This window comes from Pangasianodon hypophthalmus, chromosome 7, assembly GCF_027358585.1.
Source record: "Pangasianodon hypophthalmus isolate fPanHyp1 chromosome 7, fPanHyp1.pri, whole genome shotgun sequence".
Taxonomy (NCBI): domain Eukaryota; kingdom Metazoa; phylum Chordata; class Actinopteri; order Siluriformes; family Pangasiidae; genus Pangasianodon; species Pangasianodon hypophthalmus.
In genome coordinates, this window is record NC_069716.1 from 1,411,775 (window position 1) to 1,431,224 (window position 19,450).

At 40.8% G+C, this 19,450-nt stretch overlaps 1 protein-coding gene across 2 annotated transcripts in view; it reads right to left on the bottom strand.

Annotated features, from left to right (window-relative positions):
* glrbb (glycine receptor, beta b) overlaps nucleotides 1–19,105 on the bottom strand; it is a 24,151-nt gene extending 5,046 nt beyond the window's left edge. For both annotated transcript variants that reach the window (XM_034305628.2, XM_026947416.3), the window contains exons 1-8: nucleotides 18,815–19,105; nucleotides 9,581–9,714; nucleotides 7,862–7,968; nucleotides 6,321–6,388; nucleotides 3,594–3,820; nucleotides 1,242–1,324; nucleotides 895–1,035; nucleotides 160–312 (exon numbers count right to left, since the gene is read on the bottom strand). In XM_034305628.2, coding sequence (XP_034161519.1) covers nucleotides 160–312; nucleotides 895–1,035; nucleotides 1,242–1,324; nucleotides 3,594–3,820; nucleotides 6,321–6,388; nucleotides 7,862–7,968; nucleotides 9,581–9,714; nucleotides 18,815–18,817 — 916 coding nt within the window. In that variant the 5' untranslated portion in view covers nucleotides 18,818–19,105. The remainder of the gene's footprint in view (nucleotides 1–159; nucleotides 313–894; nucleotides 1,036–1,241; nucleotides 1,325–3,593; nucleotides 3,821–6,320; nucleotides 6,389–7,861; nucleotides 7,969–9,580; nucleotides 9,715–18,814) is intronic.
* Nucleotides 19,106–19,450: the final 345 nt, after the last annotated feature.

The following is a 19,450-nucleotide window of genomic DNA, read 5'->3' on the forward strand; positions in this document are numbered from 1 at the left end:
TTCATTTTTAAATGTTAAATCCTAGCTGTAGAAGAAGAAGAAGAGTTAATAGTGATTTGGTCACATGACCGGCTCAGTCGAAGTTTAGCTGTAGTGATGTGACGTAACAATAAACCGGTGCATGTGCTCTGTAAATGATAAAAATGATCATCTCATTACCCAGAGGGACTCGAGCGGCGCTGGCATCCGGATTTATCCAGAAGGAGAGCCAGGAGAGGACGACGATGAGCAGCGTAGGAGCGTACACGCCCATCATGTAGAAGCCCACCTGCCTCCTGAGGGTGAAGATCACCTCCACACACGTGTAGTAACCTGCACAACCGCCAGAGCAAAGCGCCAGCACGCTTCATTAACCAAACATTTCAGCAGGGATCAATACGCAGACTGGAATTTTCACCATAACAGAATCAAACAGTGGACTGAAGCCCTGTCAGGACGGGACACCGTATAAATTATACAGGAAATATAATAAAATCAGTCCTAGCAAAAATATAATCACGTCTCTTCAAGTGTAAACATTTCCAGTTCCAAAATAAATCTTCTCTAAATCTAATCCAAATCTTTTCTTAAAGCATTAGAACATTTTTTTTTTATTTCTCCGATAATATCTGATGCATCATTTTTTCTGGTATCGGCCCGGTACTGATCCTGGCTATCGGATCGGTCCTGTCTCTAATAAATATTTAAAATGTCTGGTAGTTGAGTGGATGCAAATTTTATATCAACTCACTGTTTAAAATGAAATAAAAATAAACCTTTATTCATGCAGAATTTCCTCTGTGAAGGAGAGAAGCTCGCTGTGCTTGTGTACGCTCACACACCGGTTTCGTGCAGAAACACAACACACAGGGATTTTTTTAATTTCTCGCTCTACTTCAGCGTTGTTTTTCTCACCGGTTCCTGCGTAATATTTGGTGCAGTTTCCGTACTCGATGTCCTCCTGCCTGATATCAAACTGAGGCAGAGCGATTTCATCCATCTGTACTGGATCTCCAGACTGCCACATGAACTGCAGGTCGTCTGTGGTGTAGCCGACTACACACACACACACACACACACACACACACGTTGATTAATGTTCTGGAAGAGCAGCTCTGACAGTAGTGCAGGTTTTACAGTAACAGCTCGCTCACAGGGACTTGATGCTCTGATGTGGTAGAAGAGGAATAAAACACTTGGGGGTGTGCTGTTATAGCAAAATAATCAACTTCAGCGTGTTTACAGTAACTCGATTTACGTACAGCTCTCCAGCTGCATCTTGCATCTCTGAGTGTCCATGGGGAAAAGCGTCAGGTCGAGAGGACACGAGAGAGTCACTGATAACCTGTAAAACACACACACACATACACATACACACACACACACACACACACACACACATACATACACACACACACAGATTGATTGTCCTGGAACAATGGCAGATAAGAAGAAGAAGAAGAAGACCTCACAGAGAAACTGGGAATGAACTAAAAATTCTGCACACATGCTGAAACACTACACACACTTCCTGTCTTAACTGTGTGTGTGTGTGTGAGTGTGTAACTCCACCATGTTGATAAACATGTGATGAGAATAATGAAGTGATGAAGTGATGATGAAATGGTAATGAAGTGATGATGAAATGGTGAAGTGGTGATGAAGTGGTGAAGTGATGATGAAGTGGTGAAGTGATGAAGTGGTGAAGTGATGATGAAGTGGTGAAGTGGTGATGAAGTGGTGAAGTGGTGAAGTAATGAAGTGATGATGAAGTGGTGAAGTGATGAAGTGATGAAGTGGTGAAGTGATGATGAAGTGGTGAAGTGATGATGAAGTGGTGATGAAGTGGTGAAGTGATGAAGTGAAGTGGTGAAGTAATGAAGTGATGATGAAGTGATGAAGTGGTGAAGTGATGATGAAGTGGTGAAGTGATGAAGTGGTGAAGTGATGAAGTGATGAAGTGGTGAAGTGATGAAGTGGTGAAGTGATGATGAAGTGATGAAGTGTTGAAGTGGTGAAGTGATGATGAAGTAATGAAGTGATGAAGTGGTGAAGTGATGATGAAGTGATGAAGTGGTGAAGTGGTGAAGTGATGAAGTGATGAAGTGGTGAAGTGATGAAGTGGTGAAGTGATGATGAAGTAATGAAGTGATGAAGTGGTGAAGTAATGAAGTGATGATGAAGTGATGAAGTGGTGAAGTGATGATGAAGTGATGAAGTGATGAAGTGATGATGAAGTAATGAAGTGATGAAGTGGTGAAGTAATGAAGTGATGATGAAGTGATGAAGTGGTGAAGTGGTGAAGTGATGATGAAGTGATGAAGTGGTGAAGTGATGATGAAGTGGTGAAGTGATGAAGTGATGATGAAGTGATGAAGTGGTGAAGTGATGATGAAGTGATGAAGTGGTGAAGTGGTGAAGTGATGATGAAGTGGTGAATTGATGAAGTGGTGAAGTGATGAAGTGGTGAAGTGATGATGAAGTGATGAAGTGTTGAAGTGGTGAAGTGATGATGAAGTAATGAAGTGATGAAGTGGTGAAGTGATGATGAAGTGATGAAGTGGTGAAGTGGTGAAGTGATGAAGTGGTGAAGTGATGAAGTGATGAAGTGGTGAAGTAATGAAGTGATGATGAAGTGATGAAGTGGTGAAGTGGTGAAGTGATGATGAAGTGATGAAGTGATGAAGTGATGATGAAGTGATGAAGTGGTGAAGTGGTGAAGTGATGATGAAGTGATGAAGTGGTGAAGTGATGATGAAGTGATGAAGTGATGAAGTGGTGAAGTGATGATGAAGTAATGAAGTGATGAAGTGGTGAAGTAATGAAGTGATGATGAAGTGATGAAGTGGTGAAGTGGTGAAGTGATGATGAAGTGATGAAGTGGTGAAGTGATGATGAAGTGGTGAAGTGATGAAGTGATGATGAAGTGATGAAGTGGTGAAGTGATGATGAAGTGATGAAGTGGTGAAGTGATGAAGTGATGATGAAGTGATGAAGTGGTGAAGTGATGATGAAGTGGTGAATTGATGAAGTGGTGAAGTGATGAAGTGATGATGACGTGGTGAAGTGGTGAAGTGATGATGAAGTGGTGAAGTGGTGAAGTGATGATGAAGTGGTGAAGTGGTGAAGTGATGAAGTGGTGAATTGATGAAGTGGTGAAGTGATGAAGTGATGATGAAGTGGTGAAGTGATGATGAAGTGGTGAAGTGGTGAAGTGATGAAGTGGTGAAGTGATGAAGTGATGATGAAGTGATGAAGTGGTGAAGTGATGATGAAGTGATGAAGTGGTGATGACGTGATGATGGTGTGATGAAGTGGTGAAGTGGTGAAGTGGTGAAGTGATGATGAAGTGGTGATGACGTGATGATGGTGTGATGAAGTGGTGGTGCAGTTATAAATAAATAAATAAATAAATTTACAAAAGGCTATGTGTTATTTTTCCAGTTGAGTTTATGTATTTAAGTGCTAGCATTATTTCGCAGGCGTGAGTTACACCTCCAGCCCGAGCTGCTAATTAATGCGTAAAACTCGGTTAATTCATGCGTGATTAAAGAAGTGGGCGGAGTTTAATGGAACAGCCAGAGCCTTTTATTTTGTTGTGTTATGTTTTTCACCTCATGCTGATGAGGACGTCTCCGTTCCTGAAGATGAAGAGCAGGATGTTCTCCTGCGTGACGTCGTGGAAGTTGGCGCTCTTCTCGTTGGCGAAGAACAGATCGGGTTTCCACAAACACTTAAACATCTTCGGGTCGACGGTCAGAGAATCGGATTTAAAATCTTGAGGAAGACGGAGACGAGGATCGTTCCAGCGCTGACGCAGGAAAATGTTCACTCGATAATCCTGGAAAAACACACAGAGCAAACCAGCGAGCACTTTCACACGATCGAGTTCTCACATTCTCACATTTCTACACATGGTCCAGGATTGTTTTTTTTTAAATCACTCCTGATAAAAAGTTTAGTACAGAGATGATCTTCCAGTTATTTTGAGGTGTAGTAAGATTTCTTAAAATGTTTATAAAGCTGAAAAATATGATGTTAGTTGATGTCAGCTCTGTGCTTTATTTTAATTTTACATTTAATTAACATTTAATTTTACGCTTTTTTAATTTATTTATTTTACGTTTTTGAGTTGTGTGTTTTTGTACAGGACGAAGAAAAAAACAGCAACGAGTCCAAAAATGGAATCAGGAACAGGCACAAACTGTTCAGAGTTATGATTTAAAATTCTTTGTGTGTGTGTGTGTGTGTGTGTGTGTGTGTGTGTGTGTGTGCGTGTTAGATATGTGCAGTGAATTAGAACATTAACCCTGCAAGTGACACGCGAGCCCAGATGGCTGAAGCGTCACCGTGGCAACCACTGTTTCGCACGACCTTGCTGCAATGTCTCAAAAAAACAAGTTCAGAAAACACACACACACACACACACATTAGTGACTCAAGCCAGACTCGAGTGTAACTGCTGTGTGTGTGTGTGTGTGTGTGTGTATTTTCCTCAAATAATGTAAAGTATAACAATACAATAAATGCCTAAATTAATTCATTCTGTTTACAGTAACATCTCTACATGTCTATTTGTTTGTTTGTTTGTTTAAATTATTTTAATTTATAATAATCATAATAATAATAATAATAATAATAATAATAATAATAATAGTTACTTTTAGGGTTTAGTCTTTTCCATTTCAAGTCTAAAATCTCAGCATGCAGAGAAAAAGATTAAAAAATTCATGCACATTATTAAAACAAATGAAAATCTAAAAAAAAATTTCATTTATCAATTGTTTAATACATAAATAATCTTAATAAATCTTTTTAACAAAGCAACACATTTAATACATTTAATAAATTTTTTAACTGTTGTCTCCTTGAGGCAAAAAAACCCAAAAAATGCTACCATAACAGTTTTCTATAAATCTACAGGATGCACGCATAAATAAAGTTAATGTCACAAGTCCTTAACCACGCCCATCTTCTCTCACAGGTCCTTAACCACGCCCATCTTCTCTCACAGGTCCTTAACCACGCCCATCTTCTCTCACAGGTCTTCTGACCACACCCATCTTCTCTCACAGGTCCTTAACCACGCCCATCTTCTCTCACAGGTCCTCTGACCACACCCATCTTCTCTCACAGGTCCTTAACCACGCCCATCTTCTCTCACAGGTCCTTAACCACTCCCATCTTCTCTCACAGGTCCTCTGACCACACCCATCTTCTCTCACAGGTCCTCTGACCACACCCATCTTCTCTCACAGGTCCTTAACCACGCCCATCTTCTCTCACAGGTCCTTAACCACGCCCATCTTCTCTCACAGGTCCTTAACCACTCCCATCTTCTCTCACAGGTCCTCTGACCACACCCATCTTCTCTCACAGGTCCTTAACCACGCCCATCTTCTCTCACAGGTCCTTAACCACACCCATCTTCTCTCACAGGTCCTCTGACCACACCCATCTTCTCTCACAGGTCCTTAACCACTCCCATCTTCTCTCACAGGTCCTTAACCATGCCCATCTTCTCTCACAGGTCCTCTGACCACACCCATCTTCTCTCACAGGTCCTCTGACCACACCCATCTTCTCTCACAGGTCCTTAACCACGCCCATCTTCTCTCACAGGTCCTTAACCACTCCCATCTTCTCTCACAGGGCCTTAACCACACCCATCTTCTCTCACAGGTCCTTAACCACTCCCATCTTCTCTCACAGGTCCTCTGACCACACCCATCTTCTCGCACAGGTCCTTAACCACACCCATCTTCTCTCACAGGTCCTCTGACCACACCCATCTTCTCGCACAGGTCCTTAACCACTCCCATCTTCTCTCACAAGTCCTTAACCACACCCATCTCCTCTCACAGGTCCTTAACCACACCCATCTTCTCTCACAGGTCCTCTGACCACACCCATCTTCTCTCACAAGTCCTTAACCACACCCATCTCCTCTCACAGGTCCTTAACCACACCCATCTTCTTTCACAGGTCCTCTGACCACACCCATCTTCTCTCACAGGTCCTTAACCACACCCATCTTCTCTCACAGGTCCTTAACCACGCCCATCTTCTCTCACAGGTCCTATCCACATCCCTATCTGACCTACAGCACTCTCACGCCTTTCTGCTCTCATGAACTCTGACGACCCACACAGACACTCTGACCATGCCCAGCCACGCCCACTTTTATCATCTTTTCCTAACAGGATATTATCCACACTGGGAAGGTCAGCGAGATGTAGCATACAACTAATATTTACTTGAGGTGAGGAAATGGTGGACACTTTTTGCTTTTTTTTGGTATAAAGTGATAAAACGTGATGATGATGATGATGATGATGTACCATGGTGGTTTCCTGGATGGAGCCGAAGCTGTTGATGAAGATGTTGACACGATCCTCCACAGGCGTTCCTGTTTAAAAACAAAATAAATAAATGATCAGTAGCTTTACACAGTCATGCACTGGTGTTAATGTATCACTTGTCACACAATACTTAGACATGCCTACAGTATGTACTTTTATTTAAACTGGAAATCTTCAAATCACACCATTTACGTCTTGAGCACTGATTAAAATCCTCTATGCGTCATGATTTACCGTCACTCACGCAATCAGAACGCAGCGTATGGGTTTAGGTATATTACTAACCAGTGATGTCATCGTGTTTGGATCTGACTGTATATGTGGTTTACGTCATTAAAGGCAGGAAGTCTGGAATTATAGAGTAAAAACACTCCAGTTTCTGCCAGGAGCTTTAATCTCGCTCATATACGGAATAACACCCATACACCGAGCCCTAAACACGCGACCACATCGAGACCCCTCCAACACACATCCACATTAAACATAAAGGCTGAGCGAGAGCTCGGGTTTTACTGCAGCGCTCATTAGAGCTCGAGCGGAAAGCTGCCAAGGAAAATGCACATGACACGGCTAATAAGGATTTAACGAGCTGCTCCTGTTCGAATTCAGGCCATGAGTCAGGCCTTTCTGATTCCTAAAACAAAGGAAATCTGGATGAGTATGAGAGAGTACAGTAAAAGTACAGCTTTTCCAGCTTTCTATTAGATAACCTTTTCCTCTATTAAAGACGGTCACTTTTTTTCCTGTGACTTCCCTGCTACAGTCGTTCCTTCTCCAGCCTGTTTTTACCTCACAAAATAATAAAAACAAACCGAAAGTGCTTTTCAGAAGCGTAAACTCCTCTGTTCTGAAGTTACTGCTTTACCGCTGACACTGGAGACTCCTTCCAAAACTGTTAAATAAACACATTTCTCCTTACAGAAAACTTCACCACATCAACGATTACACAGGCTTTTAAAATCTGTTTATTATTAGTGCTGCGTCCGTCGTACGAGTCCCTGTGAATGAGCTGTTACTACAGAAACGATAACGTATTAGAACAAGCGCTTTAAAATAAACGTATAGTCAAAGAAGATTAATCAACACCTTCTGGCCAATCAGAGTCCAGAATTCAACAGCACTGTGGTGTAAGTTCTATATTTAAATTGACTTTTACTGAATACTTACGTAAGTTATTTTAAAAAAACGTACTGAAATTAATTAAACTGGCGATTTTTAAAGGTCGTCCAACTCGTCAAAGCAGGAAGATAAATGTTAATAAAACGAATTTACAACATTAGTTTAAAATAGTATAAATATTAGCATATTACATCATCACCAATCTTTTGCATCAGTCTGCTATGTTCATATTTACCGCTACTTAAAGCAAGCTAGCTAAGCTGTTTACTGGACTGGAGTTCTCCATGAAGAAGCCCCGCCCACCTTCACTTCGATTGGTTTATAAAAAGATGATGCAATAAAGCCATGAAGCTAAATCACCACGCTGAACATTCTCATGCTGAATGAAGCGAGGTGCTCACCCTTGAAGTTAGGGCGGATTCTCGGGTCGTAGCTGACCAGGAGACGGTTTAGGATGTTGCTCGTGGAGTTAGCAGGAACCCGGGCGAGGTCTTCTGAGGAGAGCTGCCTGCAGATCACAAATTATTCATCGGGTTTAATTAAAAAACACGGTCATCTCTCTGTAGCACATGGTACTGTGCAAAAGTCTTAGGCACATGTGAAGAAAAGCTGAAAAGCAAAGATACCTTCAAAAATAATGCAATTAAGCATTTTCTAAGTAAAAAAATACTATAATTACGCAATATCACACGAGCTAGAGTGCAGTTATACTGAATATCGTTAGCGTAGATACTCACAGCTAATCACAGCTAATCACAGCTAATCATAGCTAATCACAGTTACAGTTATTCAGTATAACCTCACGATTGTGAGAGCCATATTGCTTTTATGCAACAGTTCTATAAACAAGAAATTAATTTCGAGTAAGTGACATTTCGGACACAATATGGCCAAATGTTCTGTTTATTTTTTGCTCCGCTAGCGGAAATAGATTTATAGCACGTCAGCTGGCTGCCTAGCTAGCTCATATTGACTGGTACATTCCCATTAAAGGTGCTTTTGATAAAAACTGGCATCCTTTTCATCTTCATCTGATGAGCTTTCATATTTTAAGCCAAAAGTTATATTTCTGCCATGTCCGCTGATGATGTCGCTAACGCTACTGTAGTAATTCACAGTGAAACGTCCCCAGTACAGGAAATATAAGCACTTTTGGAATGTTGCTCGACCAATCAGATTGGCGGATCAGAGCTAACTGTTGTATAACGAGCAGTAAACGGAAATAAATTCAACAAAGGCAGTGTTTGGTGTGATTTTTATTGGTTGGTTGCTTTTTAAAAATGCATCAGTGGCCTCAGGTTCACTTTGCGCAGGTTTATAATGATTTTTTTTTGTACTGATTCAGAAGTCAAAAAATAAACAACTAAGACAAAATTATAAAATTATAAAAATATCCTAAGTCTTTTACACAGAACTGTACATCAGGACGCATGCACTTACGAAAAAATAAAAGAGGCCTTTTTGTAAAACACGACAAATTCATGACCGTGCAATTTGTAGTAAAAATGACATAGCTAGCTACAGCATGTAACAAAATCATCAGTTTTATAAAACGTCTTCTCACTAAAAATGAAATGTTTTAACTATTAACACCACAAAGCAGTTGTTTACCCAATAAAACCTAAAAAAAATATATTCTAGAGTAAAATCGCTTGTTTATAAATTAAGGGTGTTAATTACATGCGACAAATTTGTGACGTTGTACAATCTGTAGTATAAACTACTTCACTAGCTACAAAACGTGTGTAATCAGGTGTCTTGCTAAAAATGAACTGTTCAAAAATTCTGGAAAAGTGAAATCACTTGTATAAATTGTCTGTATAGTGCATTAATATTATATTTTATTAATATCTGCATAAAGATCTCAACATCTCACACTGACACTGGAGACTCCTTCCATAAACGTCTTCACAGAAATTTCAGTTTGTCGCTAATCTTAAAAACCCATGAGAAAGCTATTTCAGGACTTCTCTCTCACATCGATATCTTAATACGTCATTTATTTTCTTTCCTTTATAAAGTAAAAATCTTCTCGTTGTGGTTTGCAGTAAAAGAGGCTGCGCTCATATAAACTCTGGACACTGTACTGTGACGGAGCTGCGTGAGAAATGGACACTTACGATGGGCAGTAGACCTGTTTGCCCTTCTTCTTGCCCTTCTTCGCTGATTTTTCTTTGGCGAATCCTCCGTCTATCCACAGAGCGAGGACACAGAGCAGCAGAAGCAGCTTCAGGAGCTTCATTTCTCCGACAGCCTGAGAGGAACAGCAGCAAAACGCAATCACATGTTTATTATTTCGTGTTTATATCTCTCACAGAAGCAGCAGACAGAAGGTAATCCCTCTCCGAGTCCGCTCTGAGACGCTGAGCATCGACGGCTTTGAGTTTCTAAACGTGACTCTGTCCATCATGTCGAGTCACTTTGACCCGGTCCTCCATTTTTAGCTTTACTTTATCCTGAAAAAAAATTATCATCATATTTCAAATTTCAAGCAAACATTTAGAGTATTAAAAACAATGCTAAACAGAAATCACATAATATTATCATTTAGCTGTTCTGTTGTACAATGTTTTTAACAAATTTATCCTTTTTTTGTAGAGTCAGCTGATGTGATAATAATCGATTATTATTATTTTTGTTGTTATTTTTCTACATAAACAATAATGTAGTTAAAACTGAGATGTTTAATGCCTGACAGATGATATTGTGTCTTGATTGAAGTCTACAGAAAAACAAGAGACGTAACTAATATCATAAAATGTTCTTTTAAATATTATAGAATGTGAGATATAGTTAAATCGTTTAGAAGAAAATATTATTAGCATTGGTTTTGTAGTAAAACATGCATACACATATGCACATAAGAATTATATTAATATACAGTAGGTTCATGCAACTAAGTGCACTTTCATACACCATAAGAGATGAGGGTGGATGAGAGAGGGATAAAAGAGAGAGAGATAAAAGAGAGAGAGCAAGAGAGAGAGAGAGAGAGAGAGAGAGCTAGCATCTGCAGCTAAACTCAGTTCTTTTTACTTTTTTTTTCTCAATATCACACCATATGAAAGCTAAGACTTTATTTCATCAGAAACCAAGAAAACATTAAAAACAACATAATGAGGTTTTTTTTCTTTAAATATAATCTGGTTGCTATAGAAACAGCCATTGTGACTTTTCCAGAGTTATTTTCCAGTCAGAAACAATCAAGCAATTAGATGTAACACTAAAGTTTTTTTTTTGTTGTTGTTGAAAATGAAAAATAAATCAGGAGAGAACGAAATCCTTTAAAACACAATGTTCCCGAGCTGCTGTGAGTCTGACCAGTCTGTAATTCGGAAATTTTTACGTCACACACCGGCTCAGATACGCTAAACACCATCACGCTCCTTCTAAAACAAGGCCAGCTACACGGTGACTGGCAGGAGCCACAGCCAATCACAAGACAGAGTCAGGACCTGCAGAGTTTTCCTATGATTCTTGCTGAACAGGTAACAGGTATTTACTGTAAATTGACAGGAAGCTAGTGAATGTATAATCCGCCAATTTATTCTCATTGGAGCATTTGTATCATTAGCTAGTTGCTACCCAGTTTTAGCTAGTCAGCTAATGGCTAAGTTCTGTATATTTTTCGCATTTCAAACTTGGATAAAGTGGGCGACAGCAAGTCGACACTTCTGTTCGTTCTTGGTGTGTGTATTTTTAACAGATCTACAGTACGTCTGTTTACTGTTGTTTATTTACTGTTGGCCACCTGAAAGCGTGAACAGTAGTGAAAGTTAGATAAATTCTTACAAAATAAAAAAATATGCAAATAAAATACGCTACAAATGAAATGCACTTTTCCCGATGTCGTGCCACGCAAAGCTCATTTAGCCAAACGTTCAAGAAACACAAAATGTTCAGACCTTCAGAAGGGGAATAAAAGTGACCTTTAAATATATAAATATATCATAAAAAATGTGTGACGCTTGTTCTGACAGCCGTAATGACATTATTTTTTTCATATTGGATGAAAATTGCTATGTTTATAAGTTTTTAAGGTTTACAAGTTTTTATAGCAATTAGGTGTTGATTAATTTTCTATAACAGCGGCTCTGAAAGTAGTTTCAGCTGTAATACAAATCACAGGTTTATATTAATGCGCTATTGTTTCTATAGTAACAGCTCATTCACAGGGACTCGTACAGCGGACGCTCCACATAAACAGATTAAAGAACGTGTGTAATCGTTGATATTTTGTGCAGAGATGTTTATTTAACATTTATGGAAGGAGTCTCCAGTGTCAGAGGTAAAGCTTTTACACTTTTTGCGGTTTCTCTGTAACATGACTAGCTGCTTGTGAGTAAACGACTGTTGATAGCTGCTATAACGCAAGTGAGATAAGGAACTAATTTGTTTCACGGACATTAAATGTAACTATAAACAGATAAAAAGTATGAGTGTTGGAAAATCACTGTGGTATAAGAGGAATAAAACACTTCAGGACGTGCTGTTATACAGTAACCAACGCAGTGTGATTATTTTGTATTACAGTGTTGTGTTTTATTCCTTACATAAGAAATCACATCGCAGAACCACATCATGAGGTTCCTGCAGGTTCCTACAGGTTCCTGCAGGTTCTACTCAAACCTGTGTTATAATAAAGCGTACTGCTCGTGCGTTTCCGGTTCCAGCCACCGGATCACACACTGTTTAACCCGACCCGCTACACACACGCTGATACCTGAGGTCACATGACCAGGATTCATCACACTCATGATGTTCTGCACTTCTTCTTTTTTGCGAGTATCGCATCCATCCAGGTGAGAAGATCAAAACCAGATCTGCAGGAGAATCTGCACACACCTTTGTCCGAGCTCCAGACGGAGGGATTAGCGTGAGGAATCCCCCTGTGAGGATGAGTGCCAGAATCTCTCCATCGTCTAGACTCTCTCCTCCTCCACCACATCCATCGTTATTTTAACAGAAATGGGCCAGCGTCCATGTTCTCTCGCTCTCTCTCTCTCTCTCTCGCTCCCTCTCTCTCTCTCTCTTTCTCTCTCTCTCTCTCTCTCTCTCGCTCTCTCTCTCTCTCTCTCTCGCTCTCTCTCTCGCTCTCTCGCTCTCTCTCTCGCTCCATCCCACGAGTTCTCCTCTCACCGGGACTTCTCTTTAATAACTTCCCTTCTTTCTCTCCCACCTTCTTGCTGAGATCTTCCTGAATCAGCAGTGTGAGCCAACACACACACACACACACACACACTTTTTCTTGGCTGCCTGCCCTTAATTAGCCCATTTACATTCACGTACGAGAACCTCGGCGGTGATTTACATCCCAACATTTAACTCCTGTAACTGGATCGAGGAACCATTTACAATCCAGACTAATAGTGGGATACGACATGACTCGTGTGTGTGTGTGTGTGTGTGTATGTGTGTGTCTTATATGGGGTTAGAATTGTTTCATATTTCCAAATAAATAGATTAAAATTTACAAATGTAGAGAGATTCACAAAAATTAAACAAACTCACAAATAAATACAATGAGATCCACAAATATATGTTAGGAGTTTCACAAAAATGAATTAAATTCACAAATAAATAAAATGAGATTTGCAAATAAAAAAAACTATTTACAAATATGTTTTTATGTCACAAACACGCTTCCTGTGTATTTGTGGATTTTGAAACATGCACACAAATCAGTTGACTCCACCCACCGTCTACTCTAGCCAATCGGATAAAGGCCACATTGCGCTGACCAATCGTAGCACGTTCTCGCTCCAACCAATCACATTTTGTTTTACAATCAGGGTGGGAACAGAGTCATATTGCACCGAACGTGTGTATTATAAACGCTCTCCAACGTGGCCGATCAGGAGGAATCACGACAGGTGAGTGATTCTAACCCTCTAACACCATCATGTAACATCTAAAAGAAAATGAGCAACTTTATGGGTCAGAAATTCTTTATTTTCCGTTTGATAAATCATCAATGTTCACTACAGCAAACTCTATCATCACTGGTTCCTGGTCTGCAGAAAGGTCCCAGAGCAGGAACTATAAAGGTTCCTAGAACTATAGACCAGGAACTGGAACCAGTCTTGGTTTATTTCCTGTAGAAGCACCTATGTGTATGTGTATGTACATTTTTTGGAAGTTCTTCAGTTATCCCTTTCTTTTAAAGTTTGGAAGAACCTCTAATTATCCACAGAGCAAGAAGCTCTTGGTATGTGTACTTCAAGGGTTCTTCAAGGGTTCTTCGGATAATTAAGTGTTCTAAAAATGAATTCTTCTTGGAACTCATTCTGAGAGGGAAACACTCTGTTGGAGAGTTCTACATAAAACCTTTAAATACCTTTTTAAAATACTTTTCCTTTCTCTTTAGATTATGGTATATACGGTGTAGATGGTATATGTGTATATATTATGTGTATATGCTGTATATGAGATAGATATGTGTAAGCAGTGCTAAGCAGGATACGGCGTATATGCGGTATATCAGTGTACGTTATGGTATACGTGGCGTATATGTGGTAGGCGGTATGTGGCATATATGCTGTATATCTGCGTACGTTATGGTATACGTGGCGTATATGTGGTATGTGGCGTATATGCGGTATATCAGTGTACGTTATGGTATACGTGGCGTATATGTGGTAGGCGGTATGTGGCATATATGCTGTATATCTGCGTACGTTATGGTATACGTGGCGTATATGTGGTATGTGGCGTATATGCGGTATATCAGTGTACGTTATGGTATACGTGGCGTATATGTGGTAGGCGGTATGTGGCGTATATGCGGTATATCTGCGTACGTTATGGTATACGTGGCGTATATGTGGTAGGAGGTATACGGCGTATATGCTGTAAATCTGCGTACGTTATGGTATACGTGGCGTATATGTGGTAGGTGCTATGTGGAGTATATGCGGTATATCAGTGTACGTTATGGTATACGTGGCGTATATGTGGTAGGCGGTATGTGGCGTATATGCGGTATATCTGCGTATGTTATGGTATACGTGGCGTGTATGTGGTATGTGGCGTATATGCGGCATATCAGCGTACGTTATGGTATACGCGGCATATATGTGGTAGGCGGTATGTGGCGTATATGCGGTATATCAGTGTACGTTATGGTATACGTGGCGTATATGTGGTAGGCGGTATGTGGCGTATATGCGGTATATCAGTGTACGTTATGGTATACGTGGCGTATATGTGGTAGGCGGTATGTGGCGTATATGCGGTATATCTGCGTACGTTATGGTATACGTGGCGTATATGTGGTAGGCGGTATGTGGCGTATATGCGGCATATCAGCGTACGTTATGGTATACGTGGCGTATATGTGGTAGGCGGTATGTGGCGTATATGCGGTATATCAGTGTACGTTATGGTATACGTGGCGTATATGTGGTAGGCGGTATGTGGCGTATATGCGGTATATCTGCGTACGTTATGGTATACGTGGCATATATGTGGTAGGCGGTATGTGGCGTATATGCGGTATATCAGTGTACGTTATGGTATACGTGGCGTATATGTGGTAGGCGGTATGTGGCGTATATGCGGTATATCAGTGTACGTTATGGTATACGTGGCGTATATGTGGTAGGAGGTATACGGCGTATATGCTGTAAATCTGCATACGTTATGGTATACGTGGCGTATATGTGGTAGGTGCTATGTGGAGTATATGCGGTATATCAGTGTACGTTATGGTATACGTGGCGTATATGTGGTAGGAGGTATGTGGCGTATATGCGGTATATCTGCGTACGTTATGGTATACGTGGCGTATATGTGGTATGTGGCGTATATGCGGTATATCAGTGTACGTTATGGTATACGTGGCGTATATGCGGTATATCTGCGTACGTTATGGTATACGTGGCGTATATGTGGTAGGAGGTATACGGCATATATGCGGTATATCAGTGTACATTATGGTATACGTGGCGTATATGTGGTAGGAGGTATACGGCATATATGCGGTATATCAGTGTACGTTATGGTATACGTGGCGTATATGTGGTAGGCGGTATGTGGCGTATATGCGGTATATCTGCGTACGTTATGGTATACGTGGCGTATATGTGGTAGGCGGTATGTGGCGTATATGCGGTATATCTGCGTACGTTATGGTATACGTGGCGTATATGTGGTATGTGGCGTATATGCGGTATATCTGCGTACGTTATGGTATACGTGGCGTATATGTGGTATATCTGCGTACGTTATGGTATACGTGGCGTATATGTGGTAGGCGGTATGTGGCGTATATGCGGTATATCTGCGTACGTTATGGTATACGTGGCGTATATGTGGTAGGCGGTATGTGGCGTATATGCGGTATATCTGCGTACGTTATGGTATACGTGGCGTATATGTGGTATGTGGCGTATATGCGGTATATCAGTGTACGTTATGGTATACGTGGCGTATATGCGGTATATCTGCGTACGTTATGGTATACGTGGCGTATATGTGGTAGGAGGTATACGGCATATATGCGGTATATCAGTGTACATTATGGTATACGTGGCGTATATGTGGTAGGCGGTATGTGGCGTATATGCGGTATATCAGTGTACGTTATGGTATACGTGGCGTATATGTGGTAGGCGGTATGTGGCGTATATGCGGTATATCTGCGTACGTTATGGTATACGTGGCGTATATGTGGTAGGCGGTATGTGGCGTATATGCAGTATATCTGCGTACGTTATGGTATACGTGGCGTATATGTGGTAGGTGGTATGTGGCATATATGCGGTATATCTGCGTACGTTATGGTATACGTGGCGTATATGTGGTATGTGGCGTATATGCGGTATATCAGTGTACGTTATGGTATACGTGGCGTATATGTGGTAGGCGGTATGTGGCGTATATGCGGTATATCTGCGTACGTTATGGTATACGTGGCGTATATGTGGTATGTGGCGTATATGCGGTATATCAGTGTACGTTATGGTATACGTGGCGTATATGCGGTATATCAGTGTACGTTATGGTATACGTGGCGTATATGTGGTAGGAGGTATACGGCGTATATGCGGTATATCAGTGTACGTTATGGTATACGTGGCGTATATGTGGTAGGTGGTATGTGGCGTATATGCGGTATATCTGCGTACGTTATGGTATACGTGGCGTATATGTGGTATGTGGCGTATATGCGGTATATCAGTGTACGTTATGGTATACGTGGCGTATATGCGGTATATCAGTGTACGTTATGGTATACGTGGCGTATATGTGGTAGGAGGTATACGGCGTATATGCGGTATATCTGCGTACGTTATGGTATACGTGGCGTATATGTGGTATGTGGCGTATATGCGGTATATCAGTGTACGTTATGGTATACGTGGCGTATATGCGGTATATCAGTGTACGTTATGGTATACGTGGCGTATATGTGGTAGGAGGTATACGGCGTATATGCGGTATATCAGTGTACGTTATGGTATACGTGGCGTATATGTGGTAGGTGGTATGTGGCGTATATGCGGTATATCTGCGTACGTTATGGTATACGTGGCGTATATGTGGTATGTGGCGTATATGCGGTATATCAGTGTACGTTATGGTATACGTGGCGTATATGCGGTATATCAGTGTACGTTATGGTATACGTGGCGTATATGTGGTAGGAGGTATACGGCGTATATGCGGTATATCTGCGTACGTTATGGTATACGTGGCGTATATGTGGTATGTGGCGTATATGCGGTATATCAGTGTACGTTATGGTATACGTGGCGTATATGTGGTAGGCGGTATGTGGCGTATATGTGGTATGTGGCGTATATGCGGTATATCAGTGTACGTTATGGTATACGTGGCGTATATGTGGTAGGAGGTATACGGCGTATATGCGGTATATCAGTGTACGTTATGGTATACGTGGCGTATATGTGGTAGGCGGTATGTGGCGTATATGCGGTATATCTGCGTACGTTATGGTATACGTGGCGTATATGTGGTAGGCGGTATGTGGCGTATATGCGGTATATCAGTGTACGTTATGGTATACGTGGCGTATATGCGGTATATCAGTGTACGTTATGGTATACGTGGCGTATATGTGGTAGGAGGTATACAGCGTATATGTGGTATATCAGTGTACGTTATGGTATACGTGGCGTATATGTGGTAGGCGGTATGTGGCGTATATGCGGTATATCTGCGTACGTTAAGTCAGCTGTGTGTTGTGTTTTTCCGCTTCATGCACTTCATTGCTCAGTGTGGTAGTAAAGCCAAAGACGTGACATGAATGTTAACATGTTATTGATCATCACGGCTCCATTAGTTTCACACACACACATGCAAACACACACAAGCACACACACACACACAGTTACACACTGATAATGTCACACACATCGCTATTCTAATCACATTTAAACCCCAAATACACACAGCTTACTGTTTACCAAGCATGACATGGAGATAAACATGAACATAAACATGACTGTGGAAGCGTTTATAATCCTGATTAACGATGGATAGCAGAGAAAAGGCAGGAAAAAGTGTGTAAAAGCCGAAGAAACATGGGAAATAAACAACAACAAGAAATTAACTGAAAAAAGTACATTTGATACGTGTGGTTTTGTACTCATGTTAGGATAAATAAAATATAATAAACAAAAAGTGCATGAAAAGCCTAAGAAACACAGGATTAACACTCGAGTGACCTTCACTGCACTGAATCTGAGTGTGGTTTTGCTGATTAGTGCAATTTCACCACATGTAACACACACACACACACACACACACCTACAGTCAAGGGAGCTGAGACAGCCAGATCATTCATTTATTACTGATTGATTCATTATTTAACTGGACTTTAAGTGACAGTGGCAAAAAAAAGGCATTATCACTGTGTGTTTGTGTGTGTGTGTGTGTGTGTGTGTGTGTGTGTGTGTGTGTGTGTGTGCGCGCGTGCACTCAGGCATCACATCCATTGCAATGTCAGCCTCAGCCTGGAGGAAGCACACAGACACACACACACACACACACCCACACACACACACACACACTTCCTCCCTTAAAAAAAAAGGTGTTTTGAGCGATGCATAAAGGAAAAAAACAACCTGTAGCTGCTGTAAAGTTGAGAAAGAGAAAGAAAGTTAAAAAGAGGAGGAGAAAGAGAGAAAAAGAAAAGAGGATGCTGAGGAGGAAACACATAGCAACAACATCACGCAGCCGCATCCTCCATGACGACGGCAGGATGGGGGAGGGGCGGGAGGGATGCTGCACACACACACACACACACATCACACACACATGACAACATGAACACATTTACAACACACACTCAATACACACTGCTGACTGCTGAACCCTGCTGTACTCACCATGGCGCGCGCGCGAGGTGCTCTGTTGGTTCTGGTTCTGGTTCTGGTTCTGGTGTAAATGATGATTTAGTCCTGATTCATGATTAAAACTCGCTCCGTTTCCGCTTTTCTTCGCGCCTTAATTCAGCACAGCCTCGAGCTCTTCACGTCTTTACACGCGTTTCCGGTTACATTTCCACCCCGTGCGTCTCTCTCGGTCCGCGCGCTCTGTGTCGCTGTTATCGCTAAACGGATGCGGGTTTGTGCGTGAATGAAGCACCGCTGTCCGGCCGCAACAGGGCGAACAAGATGGAGGCGTGTGCGCATGCGCAGTGGGAGGGCCGCGGAAACAGCTGGAACGCGCAGTCTAATAATAATAATAATAATAATCATAATAATAATAATAATAATAACACTCCGCACAAACAATTAATATTAATTATATAATGCATGTAAAATATTATTAATATTATTATACAATATATATATATATATATATATATATATATATATATATATATATATATATAATATATATATATATATATATATATATATAAACCTTATGCAAAAGTAAATAATTAAATAATTAAATAAATAAATAAATGTAAAATATATAATATAATTTATCCTTTTATTGTGATGTAGGAATGTGTG